This window comes from Leptosomus discolor, chromosome 6 (genome assembly GCF_034619465.1).
Source record: "Leptosomus discolor isolate bLepDis1 chromosome 6, bLepDis1.hap2, whole genome shotgun sequence".
In the NCBI taxonomy this organism is placed as follows: Eukaryota; Metazoa; Chordata; class Aves; order Leptosomiformes; family Leptosomidae; genus Leptosomus; species Leptosomus discolor.
This window is the reverse complement of record NC_141396.1, coordinates 21,400,486-21,423,958: the sequence shown is the minus strand read 5'-3', so window position 1 is coordinate 21,423,958 and position 23,473 is coordinate 21,400,486. Positions and strand designations below refer to the sequence as shown.

Here is a 23,473-nt window from a genome sequence, read left to right as displayed (position 1 = left end):
GGGGGAGGAAAAATGGTATCTACAAGTTCAGGACTCGTGACTCACATCCCTTGTTTTAACCACAGCACCACACATTTCCGCACTTGAATGCTGACCAGACTAGAATGTGGTTCAAGAAAAAAAACAAGTGGTTGGTTTGCAAAAGATTTTTCTCTTTCCTTTGGCCTTTTCAGGGAAAAGGTTGCATTTGTCCATCACTAGAATGGGGACGGCTTTGGAGCATAGCAACAAGAGCAACAAACATTTGCTGGGTGCAACAGGCTCAGCCTTATGGTACTGGTGGCTTGCTGGGAAGAGCAAATTAGGCCACAAAAAACCATAACTGGTCTTGCTCAAACTGTAATTAAGTGTTATTGTGCTTTCCAGGGTGAATTATTTGATTGTCTCTTCAGGAACAAGCTAGGAGTATGGCGTGCGGCGAGGAAGAGCATGATATTCTTGACCTGCCTAGGGTATAAGATAATGCTGGAGACTCAGAGAGATTTCTGGTGAAAAAGGTTATTATTTTTTCTTGCCTCAGCCAAAAATGTAAGATCCTGGCCCATCACACAGACAAGCTGCCTCTTTGTTTAGAGTCTGGAAACAGATATAAGTATCCCCAACCCGCTTCTGGGTAACTGGCCCTTAAAATGGCTCTGCTGCTACCTAGAGCAAGTAGATGGTAAACTCACAGTCGCCAGGTTCCTCTGTGCTTATCTCACAAGGATTTTCTTCTTCTGGGATGAGACTCACACAGTCCATTATCAGTGCTGACACATTTACAAAGCACAGAAAACCTCTCCTCCCCAAAAAGCTCCTATGTTAAGTTGGATGGAAGAGCTCCTTGAGACATAACCACCTAATTATTTCTAGGAATGAATACACTAGGAAGCAACTCAAGTACCAAAGCCCTGACATGGAACTTCCCTTCCCATTGCAGGTATGCTATAGAGATCTAACACTCTATGCAAATTTATCCCTGCCATGTTTCCCTTATACAGCTCAACCCGTCTATCAAGTACCAGTGCTGCATTTTGAAGTTACTCTTTTCCAAGAGCACCCCATTGCCACCTCTCTCATTCAAACTCTGTTATACACCCTGGTCTCAGCTTATCTGCTGGTCTGCCCCCCCAACAGTAGAAAAAAACCAGGTATACCCTCTCTCATTTTTCAAATGTCTGCTCCACTCAGAGTGCCTGGCCTTTAGCATTGTGAGGAGGGACACTGCTCCTGGTAGGCCTTGCTTCAAAGTTTCTGTATATCCCACTCCTTAAAGTTATTAGCCAGTGAAGACTGAGGTGTTTACTTGGGTAATTGCATTCCCTAGAAGAAACCCAAAAAGCAGAGGAAAAGAATGAGTATGTTTACATGCCAAGGGGGAAAAAAAAAAAAAAAAAAAAAAAAAGCCAGAAAGACCTTGAAATGCTGCAGAAACCACTAGTGTTGCTGCAAAGAGTACAAAGTGTTTGCAGTCATCTTGTTCCAGGAACAGTTCCTAACTGAGACTAAAACTGGCATATAAAATTAGAGGATTTTATTATTAACCTGATGTTTATGTTCAAAGCAAGATTAAGTTAAGATTAAGACTTAACATACGTAGCTCATAAGCTCTTCAGGTTGTAGGATCTTTGTGTTACTTGTACAACAGCAGACACAGTGATTTGGGTTTTCTTCTGGTATCACAACATGAACTACAGTAGTTTATACAAAAACAGAGGCATTCTGAACTACAGCTCCTCTGAGGAAAGTAATGATGCAATACTTTTTGATTTTTAGTTGTACAATAACTTTTGTATGAATAATAGTATTAATACATTATCTTACACAGTGTTCTTTATTTGTAGTGCTCAAACACCTTCAGAGGAAGGTCATGGCATTACTCATTCTGCATATGGGGAAACAGATTCCTACACAGCTACTAGAAGTACATAAGCAGAGAGCTAAGGAAGGCTGGGTAGGTTAATTTCTGGACTGTTACCCAACTCAGAAGACAATGAGGGATGGACAGCTCCCAGCAATCAAACTGAAACAAGGTAACATGGGGTTCAGCATTGATTCAGGGGTGCTGCCAAAAAACAAATAAACATATTGGCCGCAGCATATCTGTTCATTTGCATGTGCAAATCGTAGCTCTGTACATGCAGTCCTAGTAAGCAAATGCATATGCATTTGTGCACTTGTCTTATCAAGAAAGATGTACCTTTAGTTATGGGCTTCCTCCTAAGCCTCAAGATAATCACCTGACTCCAAGCCAGACCTGCATAGCTTAGACACACTGTACTCTAAGTGTAATTGTGGAGCATCAATGAAGTGCTGCCTGGAAAACTCTGATAACGACACGTAAGAGCCTATTCCCCCAAGGTAGATATGTCACGGTTACCTTTACCAAGGGATTAAGTCACCAGTTCTTATCCCAAAGTCACCTTCCCTATAAAAACCTGAGAATCAGACCTGATGAATCTGTTCATTTATCATAAATCTCAAAGAAATATCAAAGTGGTACGCACACTTTAAGAGTGGCAGAAGAGCCCCCTGTCTACCTAACAGAGTCCATCAGCTCAAAGTGCTGTCAGGAACATGGTCTCACTCTCCTAGAATTTACTGTTCATCTCACTTATCACTCAAACTACAGTACAACAGAAGTGTAGTAGCTTACATCAGCTACAGCCAGGGTCTCAGAAATCACATCTCAGTGTCTTAACCACAAGGCAAATTCTTCTTCATCCTGGTGCATGCTAAGTGGCACCAGCCCTGAGATTTGTACCCATCCTTCAAAAGAGCCTCGTGGCTGTTACTGAGCATGCCTCTGGCTCCCACAGATGTGGACAGACCGCTAGATCCACCCAAGGGCAGACTGGTAGCATCTATCCCCAAAGCCTATTTGTGAATTCTTCTTCCACATCAGAAATAACATGATCCTGGCACAAGTGAGCGGTAATGCCAGTATGTGGGCTTCTTGCAGGACAGGAAATTCATGAGTCACTGATTACATGTTTCCAGCTGCAGTGCTCAGCACATCCTGAGAACTGTGCATTAGGACACTGGTCGCACACCAGAGAGCTTTCCCCCCGCCCATGCCACGCCTGCTACAGCAGGCATGAACCTTACAGATACTGATGTCCTTTGCAAAAAGAAAAAAAAAAAAGGAAAAAAGGAAAACAGGAGCTACATGTGTTACATTTTCATTGAAAATGACAAAGTGAGATCACCTACTGTGGCAGGCAATGTCTCAGTCTCTTTAATTTTTCAGCAGCTTATGAAAGTAATTGGCTCCAGAAAGGTTAAGAAAAGGGAGAAAAGCTCCATAACCAGGCAGCAGTCGCTGACGAATACAGTCTGAAGGAGCTTGGCGCTGCTCTTCCAGCAACCCCTGTAGCTCTGTCAGTTACTACTTGGGCGACACATCTCCAAGCAAGTAGCAGGGAAGCCTATTAAAAGCCATTACTCAGTCTTGAAAAGAAATAATTAGAATGAGCTCCAGATAGCACTAACATGGGGGCAGCTAGCATGGAGTGACAGACGGGTGCTGCCATCTCCATAGGCTGCATTCAAACTGCTGACCACCTGTAAGTAGCAGCCAGCAAGTAATTAGTAATCATTAATAATCCACAGGTTTGGTGTCCCACCACTCATCTGAGGAGTCCCAAGTGCCTGGCAAGATTTAACTAAACCTCACAGCTGTAAGGCAGGTAAATACTGCATTCTCACGATTATTTTGCAGTCGGGAAAACTAAGGCACACATATGTCATGATCAGCATGACAAGGAATCACTCAAAATTTGAGGGTAATCCGACCTTCCGAGCTTTAACAAACCTACCAGCTTAAGAGTGATCACTTTGAAAGGGATGCACAGAATAAGGAACCCAAATACTCCTGTTATCATTTCAGAGGCTGCTGTTTAAAATTCCTGCTGCTGTGCCTTGTTCAAAGTCACACAGTAACTCCATGGTGAGAACTTGAAAGGACACAGAAGTCCTGGCTTCCAAAATGACCAGCAGCTCATAGTTTGTGAAGTTTTTGGCTGCAAAGTAGCCTTTTTACCTTCAGTTTTACGGAATGAAGAAGGAAAAAAAAGTTTTCATATTTCTGCACAATAGCCTGCCCAGGAAAGGGGTTTGTGTGTGCAAACCACAGGGTAGTACTGCTAATGCATTGCTTTTTTAAGTAAAGCTCCATGAGTATACAAGGGTGATGTTGACAGTAAAATCCAGTCTACACTCTCACTCTCTGTTTCAGGTAATTTTCAGTGACAAAAGTGAGATCACTTTCTAAAGGTTTAAAGTAAACAAGAGCAATTCTGCCTGGGAGGAAAAATGTGGGTTTGGTTTTTTTTTTTTTTTTTAGTTGAGGTTTTTGGTAAACCAAGCCGCTGAGAATTTCCTGTGACAGTATGTGCTGAAATGCAAAATTGAATGGATTTGCTGAAACCAACAACTAAGCAGACCATTTGAAAGAAGCATCTCATCTTCCTCTCTGCACACATTCGGGCTTTACTTGCTGGAGTTGCTAACAGCCCCACTTTTGTTCCATGAGGCCAAGGGGAAGAGCTTGAAAGTTTATTTTTGCAGACACTACTGACAACCTGCCCCACCAGCTACTGTGGTTTCTATGAGACACTTCAAGATAGCCAGACATTAGTATTTCCCAAACTCTGATCTTCATAACAGCCCCCTGCAAGCTCAGAAGGACACCAAAAGTGATGGGCAATTCCTCAAGGCAGCCTGAGTATCTTGAGCAAAACATAGCTCACCAGGCCATGTGGCCACTCTGATATGCTCCCTGTCACTGGATGAGCAGTGTCCCCACCTCAGCAATCCCTTTCTTGGGCCAAAAGAGTGACTGCTGCTCCTCTAAACCGCAAATTTCTGCAGGAGGAAGGGAAGAATAGCAGCCTAGCTCTAAGGGATCCATCACTACAACGGCAGCACAAATGCCTATGAAGACTTCACCTTTGTACATTACTGCAAGGAAGAAAGCCCAGCAATCTGCAGCAGAGTCACTAGCCCTTTTTCATCTCTTTGCTCCTCTCCTGATGCTGAGAGCTCAGCAAAAAGCCATCCCACAAATAGCAGCCTATCTGCTAATGATGGGGTAGAGCTAAGTGTGTTTATCCCTTGCTGTCCCATCCTGATGCAACAGAAGCCTCTGCTAGGGGTGACCTGCAGAACTCGAGTGACTGGGGTCCTGTGACCATTTACTGAGGTACTTGTGAAACTAATAACCAATTTCAGCAGTGGTGCCATGACATGATCTTGAATATGGACCAAGAGGAGGAGCTGTCTGCAGAGCCAAGCCAAACACTGTGGGCACAGCTCCCAGGAGAATGGGCAGCAGAGCTTGTGCTTGGCTGGTTTTCTTTAAATAAGCAGTTCTGAAAAGTGCCTGTTATTTTCACCACCAGTCCTATTAATACAATCCTGCCTAAGATCCTTTTCTTGATAAATCTGTGGAAGGCATGAGCCAGGACAGGGGAGCTCTCAGGAGCTTCAGCCAGCTCTGGAGCGAGGCCATAGCCCAGGGCATGCTGCTACCAGCAGCTCAGTTCTTGCAGCGTAAGAGGAACAGGGGAAGGAGGCTGGTCACCAACCCATTGCTCCCAGCAGGCAGGACTGCAGGCACCAGTCTGTCTCACCAAGGGGAGGTACAAGGAAACAAGGGGAAGTGCAAGGAAATAAGGACTGAGACAGCAAGAAACCACAGAAGGAAATGGAAGGGACTATCTAGGGCAGCAGTCCAAGTGAGGCACAGGTAAGGGAAAGAGCAGGTGGTTTGGGAAAGCAAACAGGATCATGATGAAGGAAGAAATGAGGATGGATGAACAGCAGCACTGGCCACCCAGGGCAAAGGACAACAGAAAGTCACTTGCAGCAGTAAGCCCTGTATTCCTGCACACATGCTTCAGCCCGAATTTCCACAGAAAGGCTCTCACACACACACTCTGAAATGGCCTTGACCACATGAAGACTCAAAAAAATACAGTGACATTTCTAACTTCACTTCATGATGGGAGTCGGGGAGAAGTCATGATTTGAAAACCTTCGCTGTAAGGTTTGCAGAGCCAAAGATAAGAGGGCTGCGTTGTGGGTGAAGGTGCTGAAATCTCCCAAACCACAGTATTCATTTTCAAATGATGAAAGAAATTACACTTTTCAAAAGAGGCTTTAAAAAATATTTTAATGTAAAAAAAATTCTCTTTTGTCATCTTCCCCTGCCCCAAAAGCCTTGTGAAAAATATTTTTCTCCCTGTACTGTGGATGTTCTCTTCTCTATAATTAGTATTTTCATTACGCAGAAAAAAGTGGTTTGCTATAATTTCTCCCAATGGCTGCAAAAAGTAAACATATGTTCAACTGAAGTAGTAAAATTGGAAAATTAAACTTTTTTTTCAATGGAGATAAAGTGTGAAACAAATTTCGAAAATGTAACATCAGTGAGTTATCTTGTTTCAGTGGGAAACAACCTGTATCTCTGGTAATCTCTGAAAATGCAAAGATAATAATTTGACTGATTCTGGGAAATTCAGAGATAGGAATTTTCTGAATTATGAGTCCAAATGGCACTCCCAAAACAGAGTTAAATTGTGTTCCTTTTGCTTTCTGAGCTCTAAGTTTTCCTGAACAACTAAGACAACTATGAAATTGCCTGAAAATTAAACAAACAAAGGCAAACTAAAATATCCAAAGAACTCTGCCCCCTGCTCCCCCAAATCCCTCAAAACTCCATAAAGCAAAGCAATATCTCTCTCCAAGACCACGACGCAGTCACTGGCCTTTGGATGGCACAGTCTGGAAGAACAACATGCAGGGAGGCAGGTCAGACTGTACTTTCATGTCTTCCCAACAGTAAACCAAAATCCATTGACTGCTGTCAGCACACCTGTACAGGAGTGACCTTGTACCCACCAGGGCTGGGTCGAGCAGAGCTTCAGGCTTGCTCCTGGGGCTGCCAGGCTCCTCCAGCTCTGTACAGCCAGAACTCCAGGCTCTCCACACTGCCAGTCACTCATAGCGCTGACTTGCTCTCCCCATTCTTCAGCCACAAGGTAAGTGTGTGCACGTGTGTGTATGCTCATATATACTTACGTGTACATACATGTACATTTATACACTTCCCCCCCACCAAAAGCCTAACTCATAAGGAGCCAATTCTCCACTGAGGGATTGCTACTAGAGAAGTCAACCCAACAATATATAATAACCTTGCTCCTTTCTGTGCTAGCTTTCTCCATGACATACAGGCCTGTGATGTCCTTTATTTTTTATTTTTAAACAGCAGAAGGATGTCTAGTCATTTTCTTGTTTCGCTTTCAATATTCTTCAGCCTTAGTTAATTTCACAGGCCAGGGAACAGAGATGATCCTATTCTTCCACGGAATCTGGCTCAATAGGATTCTTTCCACCCTATTTCCCAGATGTACATTTGATTTTTCTAATGTTTTCCCTTCAGCTTGCTCTGTTTTACATTGCCTCTTTTGAGCCCCTTGTCCTCCCCACAGCAGAGCTGGAAAGCAAGGAACTGAGGATCCCTGTTTGGAGCCAGCCCCTTGCATGCTTCTTGACTGCGCAGGCTAACAGAGGCTCTGTTGTGCTCTGCACTGATAGAAATGTACCAACTGAGGGAGTGAAAGGCAGAGAATAGGTTCATATTATACAATGTTAGTGCTATCAAAATACAGCTGGGCCTAAAGAGCCTATTCAGAAGCTCTAGATCGTGCTTAAAAAGTAAATAAGGTGTCTCAAACACAGCTGCCTTGAAAATGCAGCTTAGTGAAACAGTTAAGACCATTTTACAAAGTATCATAGGAAGCTGAGTTTGTTCTCTTGGTTTCCTTACACAGCAAAATAAAAATGGAAAAGACTAAAGTTTAAATACTGAAGCTGCATTTTTGGTTAATAACTAGATAAATGTCATAATGGTATTTTGCCAAAAGCCAGAGGGATGCAACTTATCTGCCCTAGATGATGCAAATTAGGGCTATTTTTTAAGTCTGTTATTAGGCGTGAAAGTCACCCAGGCAAACAGGTGCAGCCTCTGGGCATCTGCACCACTCCTACCCAAGAAAAGCACTTTATGGCCCCTACTGTAAATCTATAACTCCTTCCCCTGAGAGCAAAGGTGATGAAATGTATGGACTCTGGCCAGAGAGGGGCCACAGCGGGGAGAAAGATGCTGTCATCTCTGCTCAGTCCTCATGTTTCAAAGTACCACCACAGAAAGACAAATCTGAAAATGCAAGAGCCCAAAGCAGCAGCACTCAATTCTTACGGAGTTGTCCCCCAAGAATAACAAGATAGAGACAACCGTAACAGTGCCAGGCCCTCATGAGGAAACTGAGAGCTCTGAATTAAGCTATCGCAAGTGACCCAGGGCAGCACACAGACATCTGTGGCTCTGAAAGGCACAAACTCCCTGCTTCCTCCCAGCAGGAATCCACTCCTGACCCATGCCTGGCCAATAGACTTTATCAAGGCAGGAGATACTCTCTGCCTACATGTAGGATATGCCCCAAAAATGTGTCTTTACACAGAATCCTACAGAAACTTTACTCTCCATTAACTTCGCTATAATTTGTTTCTTCATCACCTGCACAGTTCATAATTTCTCTCATTAATCACTTAACTCTATTATTAAATCTGAGAAGCATTTTTATGAAGTCGGGTAGGAAGGATAATTACTGTTGTAGAATGACTACTGCATATTAAATTCAAAATGAGCAGTCCCGCACAAGCCACAAAGAAAGAACCTATCCTTTGACTTCAACATGTGTGCCCAGAAAAAAAAAAAGGCTAAGAACTTATATGGCTGAAAAAGGTCTCATATACCACTGTGGCCAGCCAACTTCTTCCTCAGTCTGCTCAGATCATCACAGTGGAGACATTGCTTTTGACCTTTTGGGGCAGTACTTTTAAACAGATGCCACAGCAAACATTTTAGCTCATTTCTTGTGACAAATTTTTAGCCTTAGGGTAATGTGAAAAGAGACAAGCTCACAAAGAGGAAAAAAAAAAACAAAAGAAAAAAAAAGAAAGATGGGGTAGTTGGGAGGGAAAAGCATTGCTGTGCTAACAGAGAAGTGACATGCCAGTGCGTTTGTGACACCTTACCTTATCCCCTGGCTGTGGTCTCATAAGAGAGACTTGATCATAGCCTCGTCGAACCAAAGCCCACAGTGCATCAAGTTTGCCCTGGAGTAAAAACAAACAAACACTTCAAGAAGTGACATGACCAAGAAATTTGAGAAAAACAGCATGAGATTAAACTACAGTTGAGATGATACAGCCTTTCTGTATTAAACTGTCCACACAAACGTTGCTCCTGTGCCCTTGCCCTCTGTATACTGCTTATCTGGACAGCCAAAAAAGAGACCTCAATGGGGTAACATATACCTGATATGTAATGGGCCAAATTCAACCTGCTTGAAACTCACTGCAGTTTAACATGAACAACTCCCCTAAGAGGCACAATTAGACAGTTGCTACCTTAACACAAGGCAGAATGACAAAAGTACTGTACTGATGGAAGGTGAGCTGAAACATGGATAAATAGACACAAGACTACCTACCCTAGGCAGGATTTAAAATTCACAGGTACTTTCCAGACAATAAATTCAAGCACTGTTAAACTGATCGGTGAGCGTGGTGGCAAGGGGGGACCTCGTCCCACAAAGCACTGGTCTGAGACGTGGCCAGAAGTTTCTGGTGGTATGCTGCTCCCTTGGCCTGTGCTAGCCCTTCAGCTTCCTTCTCTGTAAGTAGAGATAACAGCTCTGCCTTCCTCAAGGGTTGTGTGAGGATACATACATTAAAAGACAGGGAGACACCAGATACTATAATGACATGGGAGAAATAGGGATGAAAACGTGGAGAGACTGAGCAACTTGCCCAAAATCAAACACTATGTCTTGTGGCTGAACTAGAGGGGAACAGAGCTGAATCCCAACCCAAGACCTTAGCCACAGTGCAATCAAAAGCAAGGATGGTGCACTTTATCTGACCCTTGAGATGGCACAAAACAGCATTCACGCTCTCCAAGACTTGAGATATCTGCTGTTGCAATCTAGGCTGTGCAAAAGTACCTGAAAAGAAGGTGTGAGCTGAGGGAAGGGAGATCTCTGCTCATGCCTTCCAATACCCTCCACTCTTCCTCAAAAAACTATGGCAACACAGGGCCAGGTAAAATGCACATTCCAAGAAATGGGCAAAGTTGAGGGTTACTGGCCATTTTTCTAAATAGTTCTCCTGTAAGAAAGGCTGTGCTAAGGAAGATAGATGTAGCAACATGCATGACATAAGAGACTTGGTAAAACTGAGGGACAGACACATTACCTTGATTGGAGTATACCATTTCCTCTGGGAAGGTGGCTTTCTCACATGGGGCTTTTTTGGCTTGGGTTCCCATGGCTCATACTCCTGTTCTGGCAACTTAATAATAGCATTTTTGGGCTTCTCCAATTTTGCTCCTTCCTCTGTTGACCCCTTGTCTCCCCATCGCACCTGAAGTCAGGAGAGCACACTGTAAGTAGAGACATTTCAGCAGTCCTCACCAGCAGGTGGTTTTCATAGACATTAACCTAGTTCCCATGAGATCACCCAATGCCACCAGACATGAAACCAAATTTATGAAGGCACCAAACTCTCACTGTTATCAGAAATACACATTTAAGAGTCAAATAGTCTCACCCAAAAGCTTCTTGTACTACCAGCCTTTGTACCTCCCAGTAGCCTAAGGTGCTGTGGGAATTCACAGCATCCAGGGCAGATTAACTCTTTTCCAAGCGAGAGCTGAAGCACTCTGCCCAGCTCTGCTATGACACAGGTGTAATAGGCTTCCCATTGCCTCATGCTAAAAGCAGGCAGCAGCACCACCTGAAGGCATGCAGTCTTTACAGCTAGCCCTAATCAGCTGCTGTTGTTCAGTTCAAAAGTGAAACAAGGGCCAGTGGACAAGTATGTGAATGGTTTAAGAGCATCAGCCCTCAAACATGTGCAGGTACTACTAAAAACAGGTCTTCTAAAGATGACCTTGCACAGTCACAGGAGAGGTCAGTAAGTTTATCTTCACATGCTATACACTACTTATTTCAAGCTGAAATTCTGATTTTGTTGTCTGACTTAGGTCAAACGAAAATGTGACCCTGCATTCAAGGGCAATATATGATCCATAGGGTTACTCAGCATCAAGGTTGGTTAAGGATATTAAAATGCAATACTTCAACTGCAGACTCGCAGGGACTTGCTGAGAAGCCATTGCTTTCATTCTCTTAGCCCTAGTTTGGACCAGATCCTTGGCTGACTTACACTAGCCCACCTCCCTCAGCTACTAATTAAATCTAATGAAAGTTTCTGGTGTGACATCTCTAATAGTCATCATTAGGCTCTCAGCTGATATAGGTGAGCGACAGTTTCCTGCCTTACATTATCCATGGTTAGGGACATCAAATTGATTTCACTAACATCATTATTTACAGGAGTTAGCAGCTGATCACAGCATTATCCACTGACTCCCTGGAACATTAGGCATTAGGAGTTAACGCCTAACTGTAAAAAAAAAAAAAAAAAAAAAAAGCCCCAAAACCACCCAAAACCAAACCCAAAACAAATAAAAAAGACAGACAAAAAGAGGGGAAAAAAGAAAAATCACGGGTTTAAATTCCCCAAACCAACTGCTTCCAGCCAGCCAGGCAGTGTAAATGGCACCCTCAAATACTCAAAACTAGTGTAACTCTGCCTGAGATAAGAGAACCGTACCCAACTGCACTGAAGGATTTGATTCAGTAAATTAAAACTTCTTTTGGTGCTTATCCCATTTCTTAAGCTGCAAATTTTCTCTGGCTCATAATGCTGGATTAATTTAATTATTCATGTGAATGATGGCAGCTTGATGTCTGTTACTTGGACAGCAGGTGCAACCAGATGGACAAGCCCTAATTAAATCCCAGTCACTAGTCCATCAAGGTAGCTTTTTGAAAATCACATAAAAACATATTGCTATGGTTTATAATGAAATGTGTTGATTTTTACAACACTAAAGAACAAGCCAAATACCTCCATTCTCTTAATCCCACCAACACCTCGACCTCCATAATAAGATGCGTCCACGGTTGGCCACTTTTTCTTCGGCAATCCATCTTCATCATCTGATTCCTATGGGAAAGACAGGGAGACATTATGCTGTTCTCACATAAACAGCATAAGCTATGGAAAACAACTGAACATCCTATGGTCCAATGCTTGGAGATCTGGCTTTGTGTGTAATACTTATTTATACTGCAGAGACAAAAAACAAAAGTCTCTTGTCTCTGCAGCTGCAATTTTAACTAGGGAAGCCAAAGAGGATTGCCTATTCCTCTCTCCAGGCAGCTTTTATTTAGTCAAATATGCATTGAGCTTCAAAATCACAACTGACTTGTAAGGGAAGGCAAAGTGGAGATGAATCATACATTATACTGGCTTGCCACTATGCTATGCAGAAAATGTAGCAATCAGTTAGCCCAAAGAAATCATTTATTAATTGTGCTTTTAGAACTTAATGTCACCTAACAGGGGAAAAAAGCTACCACTGTGAGTTTTCTAACATGTGCATCAGACTCTTTTCTCATGGCAGTTATAACCACTTATTCTATGCTGCTTGATTCTTTGTAGAGTCTGGCTCAAGCTGTACAGTTTGGAACCAGGACTCAGACTGGAGCGTCTCCAAATTATCAGGAAACCAGGAAACTCAGATCCAGAGTTTTTGACCTGCAATTATACAGACTGCAGATTATTTTTCGTGGGAAGAGTCTGAGTCATGGTTTTACTTCAGGTTTATTGTACTGTTCTTTCTTAACTAAAAGCTGGCAAGTGTTTCTGGTTCAGCAACCCTGGGAACACATCTCCAGCTCTATCATCTTGAGCTCATAGAAGTCACTGGGATTTCTCAGACTCCCTATCATTACTTTGCGTCAAGGCAGATGAAAGTTATACCATGACACTCTCCAAGTACACACATCATTGAGGAAAGGGCCCAACAAGCCTCCTACAATACCATCTTCATTCCCCACACTCTTTAACAAAGACAAGCAACTACACCTCATGCTGACATGCAGATGTGCATGCTGCTCTTGGACTGGCCATGCACAGTGCTTTCCGCTAATTTTCATCAGTACAAGTATGTTTCTAGAAACACTGGACTTAGTTTTTATTAAAAAAAAAAAAAAATCAAGTGAAATACAAATGCTAGAAGAGGACACAAATCATTGTCAGATTACTAGGTGACACTTTCTCAAAATTGCCCTACATGTTTCTACTGGAATGTAAAAGGAATTGAAAGTCCCAAAACCAATAATAGTTTTTAAAAAACATGCCTTAACTTTTGTTTGTTCATATTTAACTCTCAGGTTATGCCTTGGAGAAAGTTATTCCCATCAGTTATTCAATGACATCTGATCTCTCAGCTATGGTTCACGGGTCAGTTCCTCCAACAAATTCTTTAGTTGGCCAGGCAAGACTAGATTTGAGATTTCCATTAAGTAGTAAGGGGGTTTGGGTTTGATTTTTTTGTTTTGTTTTGGGTTTTTGTTGTTGTTGTTCTCTTGTTTTCTATCCTAAGTCAGGGAAATAAATACACAAGGAAGGCAATATGGTTTGGTGGTGGGTTTTGTTGTTGGTTTTGGTTTTTTGTTTCTTTGTTTTTAAGAGTATAACAGGTACACAAATTTTATCCCATTTTATGCCACAACTAAAACAGTACCCAGTGAACTACATCAGCAGTTTTAATTAATTTATATTTGATTTCATTTTGAACTTGAGTACTATATAAAATATCCTGCCTCCTCCATGGGATGTAACACAGATTTCAAGTCTTCATGTCTAGAACAACTCTTACTGCTGGCAAGCCTGACAATAGCATGACACAGTTAATAGTGATGACTGATACTTTTCCAGCTGATAAAGGTTTTATACCAAATATCCCCTACACTGAACATAGCAACGCAACATCAACAGCTACTACCTACATTTTGAAAAGTAATGGAAATCTAATGCTTGCTGTTTAGAACAAGTTTTAGATAACTATATTCAGTTTAATAGCAGTGATCCCAGACTACATCAGCCAAAGGGCAAGTCACCATACACAGGGACACTAGTGCGAAGTATAATGAAACAACAATTCATACTGGATAAAGAAAAGACCAAGTAAAGGGATGGATAACATCCGTATTCTGTGTTATTCCTGAAGGTTTACATCAGCTCACAGACTCTTTGATTGTATTTAAAATCTCTGCTGACCAGAATAATTGCAAAGCATCTGTGAACTGCTGCAGGGGTGTGATGCTCTCTGAAACCTCCTTCAAACACAGCATGGCTGCAATTGCATGCTTCATGACAACAATAATCACCGAACAACCAGCATGATTTTTGGTGCATATTCTAAAGTTAAATTGTCACAATGCTGCTGCCCAGGACAAGCAACAGGATCACATACACAGTAATGTTGGCCTCTGGCAACCTCAAAACAGCAGCTGTGGTTGCCTCCTGATATTCATGCCAAATTACAGCAAGTTAGCAGCAAACTGTAAGCTTCTCTTGTGGGTAGGCAAGTATTTTTCCATCATTTAACTGTCTATGCCTAGGAAAGAAATAAAGGCAGGCATGAGTTTTCTCTGGAGGTACTTTTATTAATCACTATTATTTTAATGAAATTAGCACAGTGAAACTAAGCTGAGGTCAGGGTCAGTGTATTACTGTCTCAAAAAGAGCTAAATACAACACTGCCTCAAACAGCTTACATTCTAAATGGAGAATAGCTAAATGTCTTTCCAAAGGTCACTCTGCAGTAGAGCTACAGCGAGGGCAGGCTCTTGTCTCCCTCTCCTGTAGCAAAACCACAAGAAAGTGGCCTTCACCGTCCTTTCTTCCAGTTGCCAGACTTTGTTCCTTACTTCCATTCTGGGCTAAACTCCTGCTGAGGGCAACGGCAGCTTTACTGGAGGAGGGACAGCTTTCAGCACAGCTTGAGAAGCAAAGATTTGCCTACACCCCCCATTTGATGTTCGGCAGAAGGAAAAAAATACCACAGGAACTGTTGGTCTGTGGACTTCCCAGTTATGTAACTATTTTCTCTGTGGATAGAAATAATCTTTCTGTATGTATATAAAGAGGCCAGAAGGCAGAAATAACTGTCCTGACCCAAGAGACTTCCTCTCACAGCCTTCAAGGTGTCATTAAGACACCTACAGGGCTGACGTTTCTCGGCAGCACAATACACTAGAGTGGCTGCAGACAGTGCAACAGCTCAAAACCAGCATACTTACAGGCTCTGGAGGTGGTGGTGGTGGCGGCTCCTTGATCACCTGGAATACATAAACAATGGGAGGAATCTGAGATAATGGTAGGGTTCATACATCTCTGCTATATCCTTTCTGCTTTCTTACTCATCTCACAGATGGGTTGCCCTGCTCCATTCCCCCACGTTGAATCCTCTCATTAGCCCCACTGCTTTTCAGCAGGCATAAAATAAATGCAGATGAGAAGTTAAACCCACCACACTGAACTACCCGAATAGTCAAGAAGTGCCCTACTAAGTAACTCATAATACAGCTCCATATTCTGCTAGTTCTGCCTTAAAAGTGTCATATAATTACCAAGCTAGTGCAAAATATTCATTCAGAATCCACAGCTCCTCTGAATAAAAAAGAAAGCCTAACTCTTTTCTTTAAAAACGACCGTAACAGCTTACGTACATATTAATGAATCAGTTCTATTACACTTATCTGCAGCAGGTTTCAAATCTTGCTCTAAGGAGGTCTCGATCCCTACAGAAACTTGGCCCATGTCCACAAGCTCACTTATAACTTCTCATTCTGTGCCAAAATCATGTAGGCCTTGCAACATTCAAAGCCCCAGACCAGAGTGACTTCAACAAGAACTTCAAGCAATTTGTCAAATCAAGGCTTTACAAACCTGGCAGCATTTTTCATAAACAGAGTTAACCACCCACTCTAACACTTTAACTCTACGTTTTTGCAGAGAAGAGAAGTCAAAGGAATAAAACCCTGTACTTACCACTGTGCAGCAAAGGGGCCAGAACCACCACAGAAGAGCCAGAGCCATCAGCAGAAAGAGAATCAAGAGGGCAATGAAAAGGATGGTCCCAGTCAGCTGCAAACAAGATCATTATTTCTGAGTTATCTGCATGTGTCACAAACAAGGCAGAAACCCTGAAGTTACACATTTAGACCACTCACTATGAGGTCTCAGGTAGACTGCACAGTAATCACTATTATCATTAGGGTCACATCAGTATTTGGTGTGACAAGTCCGTATTTGAAGTCGTGATCCAGGGAAGTACCTCCTGTTTGTGGTGTGTATATGTATAATTTATGTCTAAATTTATGGTATGTTTATAGCCCACTAGATTCAAGGGTGTTAAACTTGTATACAAACCATTCCCAAATCTGCGCTGATAGGTCACTTAATACTGTCAGAGGGGGATTGCAAACTGTATCACCCCAGGTTCTCTGGTGTGCAGAGTAGTCTTTCATCCCTGGAGATGCAGAATATGCAAATGCTGATATTCAAAGAACATTGGAGCTAAGAGCTTATGGGTAACTGTTTGCATGTCAACATCACAGAACAGAGCACAACTTACTCGCTCAGCCTCCTCAGCTCCCAAGCCTGCCTGTATCACTTCTTGATTCACATATAATCCCAGACTGAGTGATTATGCAAACTAGTCTTTAATGCTGCTGGTTCTTGGTATTCTTCCTAGGGCTGGTTTGATTATTTTTAATGAGATGCTGTATTCATAATCTTAAGCATTTCTGATTTTTATATTTCATTTCTCTGCAGAGAATGGAGGGACTCTGGGGCTGGATAGCTAAGGGTCTACATTTAAAATCAAAGTTAAATTTTCTTTAAAATGACTAGAATCCAAAAAATTTCAAGTGTTAACACTTGAAATTAGCTTTTCAGAGCAGCCAGGCAACCAAAGAGAATCACAGCTCTGATTTTCCTGGGTAAATCTGATGGATTCTTTGCACTCGGAGCATTTCATGTCAGTGTGTTCAGGAGAGGTATTGACTCTGTGTATTGCTCTGATGACTACAAGAAAGTAGGTCTTCATATGTTGTTTGGCCCCTGCAGAACATACAAAGCACATGGCTTTTTGGAAATAAAACATTTGTTGCAGAAGGGCAGTGGCATGCTGAGGCATGCCATTTCCTTGGACTGCATCGGGCTCTGGGAGCAGGTTAAGATTAGTGCTGGTGCTCCAGCCATTTCTTTTATACTGGGAAAAGAAACTTCTTCAACGGTAGATTTTCTGAGTTTGAGAAGGGGTTCAGTTGACCAGCAACAGGGGTACCAGAGGACAGGTAAAACCTGGCAGCAAGCTAGAGGAGAGTCTGGGACTAGGAAGACATGAAAAAAGCTTGAAGAAAGGTTGAAGAAAAGCTGAAGAATCAGGCTTAGGGAATAGGAGCTGCCTGGAGAGGAAGCTGTAAGAGATTTCCAAAGGATAGGTGGGAGGATAAATGGAAAGAAAGCAGACTCTAAAGATTTATGGAGAATAATGTTCCTGAGATGAACCTTATTAAATCTGAAACTACTTGCTCAATTCCCATGACACTAGTAACTGATGTTTAGCCCCTTCTTAAAACAGGAATTCGCTTCACTGTTCCAAGTCGGTTTGTTTTCCCCTTGGACAACGAAAAGGCTGAAAGTGGAAAAGAAAGTACCCGCTGATATGAACTTTGCAAAGTCTGGGTCAGATCCCAGAGTGGCTGACTTGGGTGGTACCTAGTTCTTTCTCAGGCCAAGTCCTAGAGCTGTCAGGACTGACATGTTCAAGATGGGACTAACACAACCACAGCTCCTACTCCATGCTTTTAGGCAGGTAGCCTAGTATCCCATATCTCTGTTGTCACAGCATCACCATCCCTCCACTGCTCTGTGGCTTCTTGTTATAGATGCAACAAGCTGACCTGTTTTGGGATACACTGTTCAGCTCACCTCATTCATTTGGTCAGGGAGCAGCTGCAAGCCAAGGTGGAGTGCTGTGACATGGGCAAGACCCCCTGCTCAAATGGGTCCTGTTAAAAGACATACTACCCAGCTGCAGTTTAGTGCTGCAATCCTCCTCTCTGGCCCTCCTGTGGCCTCATGTAGCACTAATGCATTTGGCAAGCAGACACTTGAGAGGCATAAATTCCCAGTGAAGTCAATTTGCTAAGAAAAGGATAAATAAAAGTCAAGCATAACTTTATATTGCTGCACTCCTTGAAAAGAAATCCAGGCACAGCACCAATGCAGTGTGTAAGCCACAGATGCACATACCACTACTACTGTTACTTCAAACACACATTAGCTTCTTGTTTTGTAGCCTTTGTTCCCAGGCATTGCTTTTCCCATGCTAAGTGCTCATACAAATTGCTGAGACATTTGCCAGCAGCAGCTCAGGAGCTGCTGGCAGCAAGAAGCTAAAGAGTCCTCTTGTAATGATTAAATATACAAAGCATCATAGTGAAGCTGGACTTTGAAAAGGAAATAGCAGACTTCATGCAGCTGAACAGAAATAAGCACAGTGATCACACAGAGGCTTTAGGAGTAAAGTGATGATACTTACTGCACAGAAAGAACAGAATGGCCAGCTGTGGAGGAGAGCTCAGCAGGCCAGCTGACTGCCACTCACAGAAAAGGAAACAGGAGAGGAAAGAAAACTGAGGGAGTCTCTAAAATAAGAAGAGTGAAATGCATGAAATTAAGACAAAGTTGGAAACTGAATTGCCAACCTCCCTGCTTATGGGATGTAACTGGAGAGAGACAGTCTTTTTTTATACCATCTGAGAATCAGTCTCCCTGCCTCCTTCACATTCAATCTGCAAGAGACTGGTCAAAAATTTTCAGATTGACAGGAGTGGAGATCGGATTCTTCTCTTTATCCTAAGGCTACTGAGAGGAAAGCTTCCTCTGTCCATGTTCTGGCCTGTAGGAAGCCCAGCTAGGGCTAAGACTTCAGTCTTCACCAGAAATAAGCTACATATGGGTAACTAAATGCACCAGTTAACACTTGTGTTTCAAAAGGTTTTATTGTACCTGAGGTCGAAGAGAGGAATAAACCATTAAAATATTAGTCTTCAGTGTAGAAAATTTGGAGGAAAATTTTGTAAAAATAATCAGATGAAGCAGCAAACACATCACTGCTAAATTCTGAGTCCCTGCACCCAAGACTGTTCCAGCAATCTGGTGTGAGATTTCCCAGGTTCATTGCTGAAAACATCAGAAAATCAGATTTGCAAGTTCCAGTCACTGACTCTATCTTCATTCCTGCCCTTCTGTTCTGCAACTGTCAAAAAGGCCAACAATGATTACAAATCAATATGACAGCATTTGGCGTGGGCTATAAAAGTCCTTTTGACACTAATATCAATAAAGCTCAACTTTGATACAAAGTGTTTGCTATCAGGTACTTCAGCAAACTTTGTTTAGTCCACAAGAACAAGGCCAAATCTTTAGCTACTGTAGTTGCTTGCACCAGCTATGGGTGTTGCCTATTTTTATTCCAAGGGAAGAAAGATGACTGCTTATCTACTAGTCAGCTTCTTCATTTGATTGTTTGATTCTAAGATCAGATTTTGATAAAGGATCACATATAGCTGTTGGTCTCTGACACTCCACCTGGGGATAGGTGGTCTTTTTGATCAGGAGATGCTCATATCACAGCCATCACTGTCCCACAGCAGCATATTTCCCCTCAGCTGGGCTGAGCAGCAGCATTTTATCAAGAAGCTCATCCCAGGACCTGAGGCTGCTATCTCTTTCTGGTCATCCCCCATGACGACAAGAGAAAAGCAACCAGCTCCTGTCACTAAAACTGTAAAAATGCCTTAGCAAATCCAGAACTAGTAAAGGCAAATTGTGGTGATCTAAGAACAAATGCTGTAAGCTCCAAACAAAAAATAACCATGTAAATTTAGAGGACCTTCCATGCTGTGGTCCTTCCAGATCCAAGTCCTGGCAGTTGCACCTTTCACCCCAGATCCCATAAGGGATCCCAAAGCTCAAAAGGGTGTTGCTTCCTGATGCTCCTTCCCTCATTTTCTCTTCTAGTCAGATCTAGCTTTGGAAGACCAATCTTTCCTGGGATAGAAATGGGCAGGGTGTCTTTTGTTGTAATTTTTTATTCAGTAAATCTATCATGGTCTGCGCGTCATCAATAATGACTTAACTAGCCCTGGTTATTTTTCAAAGAACCGCTGGGATCCAGTCAATAACCATGATGCAGAAGCTGTAGAGAGCTCATGCTCACTCAAGGAGGCTTTGCCTGAAGAGCCACCGTCTCTTTCCAAGATCTCATGGTTTCTCTGTCAAGCCCCATTGCAATTACTTACACACTGTGTGCTGGTGATGCTGACAGAGCTGGAGATGAATGTTAGCCCGTTGTTCATGCTGACTTGTAGGAAAACCACCCTAAAGCACAAAATAGATACACTTATTTTTAGTGTCATCTTTATACCCATTGTTCCCTTTATTCTGGCTGCATTTTAGCCATTGGCTCATGAACATGCATGGGTAAAATGTCCTGCTGAGTCAAGGCATTTTCATAGCTTCAGGTGCTCACCTGCATTTGTCTCTCTGTTTGCCCAGGAGCTACCTTTTTTATAGGCTTAATTGAGTTGGGGCATATGCTTTTTATTAAAAACCCTCTATCCCACCTGGGGCAAAGGGTACTAGTGAGTCATAATGTAAAGTCTCAGACATTTGTAATACTACCCTAGATAGCAAAAGAAACTTTAAAGCTTTTTTTTTTTTTAAAAAAAATCCCTTCTGCAGCTTAAAGAGCCAGAATGTGTTTTCTTTTATATCCAAGTAAATCCAGAATACCTGCACTGAGGTTGAGAGGTAAAAATACTGAAGTGACAATGAAATTAAAGAATTTGGCCCTAGCCCTTCTCCAATATCAGAGAAAGGGACTGAGGAAAAAAATCCACAAAACCACAACCAAACAAAAAACCACCAAACAAATTTCCCTCACCTAGAAATAGGAAGGGGGAGAGAGGCATTCCCCCCTCACACCCAGTACAATATTTAAGCACCCACAAGATCACCTAGGGGAAAGGCAGTGCCTTATGCCATGTCTCCCAGGAGTCTGCAGGATTACAACAGCTGAAAAATGCCAACACTAGCCAGAGCAGGGCAAAACACAAGAAGCAACACCTACAACAGCAGCAAAAGAATTCAAATCAAGCACTTTTCAATCAAACTGAAAAGTTTGCCTGGAATTCAATTACCTTTTGGTCTGAAAAAATAGGATACAGGAACAATGAGAAATCACCATTTTATGATTCTGCGATATGGGACCATGGTCCAACAAGGCCTTTGGTTAAGCTATGCTAAAGACCCAACACTGAATAGAGCTACACCGGCTCACACTGGGAAAGAATTTGGCACAAAAGGGACAGAGGCAATTCTGCCACACACATACACACACACACACAAATTTATTAGCTTGGTACTTTGGGTAAAATTCTGAGTCCTTGGCTCAGTAATAACATCCACATCCAGAAGTCCCCTCTTTCTTGACACATGCTGGAAAGGAATACTTACTGTCCAGCATCTTCTATGACTGGGGCAGGACAAAGTAAGTAAGTATCGTGAACAAAGGTCGGCTTTTCACCTGAAAAGAAATTAATATAACTGTCAGGGATGCAAAAAAGAAAATTGTCCCAAGCAGGGCACCCCCTGGAGAAGTGCTGACACCAATGAGAGCCACAGACAAATTCAGTATATAGGCAAGAATCAATATTCCCCAATGGTACTGATTACAAAGCCAAGTACTATGATGACCATTCTTGTTGATGCCAATACAATGTTATCAGGCTAGAGATACCACAGCTAAGAAGTGGAAGTATATCTCTGTTCCCGACAGCAGTGATCAGCCCTTTTGAAGCCAGCTTTGAGCAATATTCATCTTGTCTATCTGACAAGTGCATGCAAACTCTACTCATACTGAATACTCAGACACCACAAGTTACTCATGGGGTCAAAAGCATAGGTTCGATTTTTTTCTTAGCCATTTCCAAATACACACACAGGAGAAGCCAAGGGTGCACTGTTTGAGCCCAGGGAAAAGGAAGAACAGAGATGGGGTAGAGCTGAAGTGGACAGACACTAGGGGAAAAAACAACACAATCAAAACCAAAAACCACAACAAACCACGGTTGGTCACATACAGGAGACAGGCAGAGAAGGGCCATGAGTGATGTCACTCTGAGGACCTGTCCTGCACTAGCTGCTGCTTTTCCTGTCCCCAATCTCCCCTGTGTGGCAGCATCACCCAGAAACAGCGCATGTTTATAGGGTTCTGGTGCAGACAGAGTCAAAAGCAAGGCCATGGGTGTTTTCCTACCTCCCTGCACTCTGCTGCTCCAGTCAGTAGTGCTAATCCTGTTGCTTTGAAAAGCCACATCCAGAAAGCCAAGTCCCATGAACACAGAGAGGAGACCTAGCAGTAATCCTGCAATGTCACTCCACTAAAAGTGCGTAAGCTGAGATAGGCACAAGAGCAGACGAGTCACTGCTGTGACTGCACCTCAGCTCTGAATGGCCCAAAGCAGAGAAAGTGCTAGTCCAGAGAAAGACTGGTTCACAAAAGTATAATCCAAGTGAATTAGGGGACAGTAAAAGCTGCCATCTTATTCAAACCTTAGAGACTACGTTACTCTTTCTACCTAGGAAAAAAAAAAAAAATTAACTTGAGCAACAAAAGATTTGAAAGTTGTTCTTTCATACTTTACCCACCCCAAACACACCTGAAGACAAAGCTCATTTCCCTGTTTTGGCAGGGATAAGACCATGGAAACCATAGTGATGTTTTAGGCCCAGCCTGAGGGGAGAAAAGCCAGCCAGCACAGATCAGTGTCTCATCACAACATCTGTTGCAGACCTGACCCAAGGAGAACACAGCATGGAGGAGATGTGGAATTAGGGTAGTTTTCCTCCTGTGTACTTCCAGGCCCAGATCAGCATTCACTGTGTGAAGTCCAGTCAAGGTGCCAGTGCATTAGGGACAAGGAAGAAAAAAACTGAAAGTCTGTCTACCTGGTAAATCACAAGAAACAAACCTCTGGCAAAGGGCATCTCTAAGTGGAATGACAGACTACTAGAGTTTATTTAATGCAGCCTCCACGTAGGCAACTAGGATGGGAAATGAAGGAGCAATTCATGTGCTCCCACTTGTAAGTGAATTCACTGCTACGGAAAGCTCCAGTCTGACCACGACAGGATATGAAAGCCCCTACTGTGCTCAGCCAACAAGGGTAGCATATATAGAACAGGAGCAAAGCTCCCCTCTCCATGCCGTGCTTCACCCTGCCAGACATACACAACTTCTCGGGAATAAATGAGGACTGCTAAGAAACTGGACACTCAATATTTTTGGCCATTCAGTCCTTCGCCCGGCTGCTGAGACAGCAAACAAAAGACCCTATTTTGCACAGCAATGACAGGGAGTTTCCAC

The 23,473-nt window shown here is 42.7% G+C and overlaps 1 protein-coding gene across 1 annotated transcript in view; it reads right to left on the bottom strand.

Moving 5' to 3' along the window:
• ANTXRL (ANTXR like) overlaps positions 1–23,473 on the bottom strand; it is a 57,893-nt gene that overhangs the window by 8,941 nt on the left and 25,479 nt on the right. Inside the window, exons 11-17 of the mRNA XM_009953985.1 lie at positions 21,562–21,631; positions 20,346–20,424; positions 16,021–16,116; positions 15,270–15,308; positions 12,025–12,123; positions 10,306–10,473; positions 9,085–9,165 (exon numbers count right to left, since the gene is read on the bottom strand). Of these exons, the coding sequence (XP_009952287.1) occupies positions 9,085–9,165; positions 10,306–10,473; positions 12,025–12,123; positions 15,270–15,308; positions 16,021–16,116; positions 20,346–20,424; positions 21,562–21,631 (632 nt within the window). The remainder of the gene's footprint in view (positions 1–9,084; positions 9,166–10,305; positions 10,474–12,024; positions 12,124–15,269; positions 15,309–16,020; positions 16,117–20,345; positions 20,425–21,561; positions 21,632–23,473) is intronic.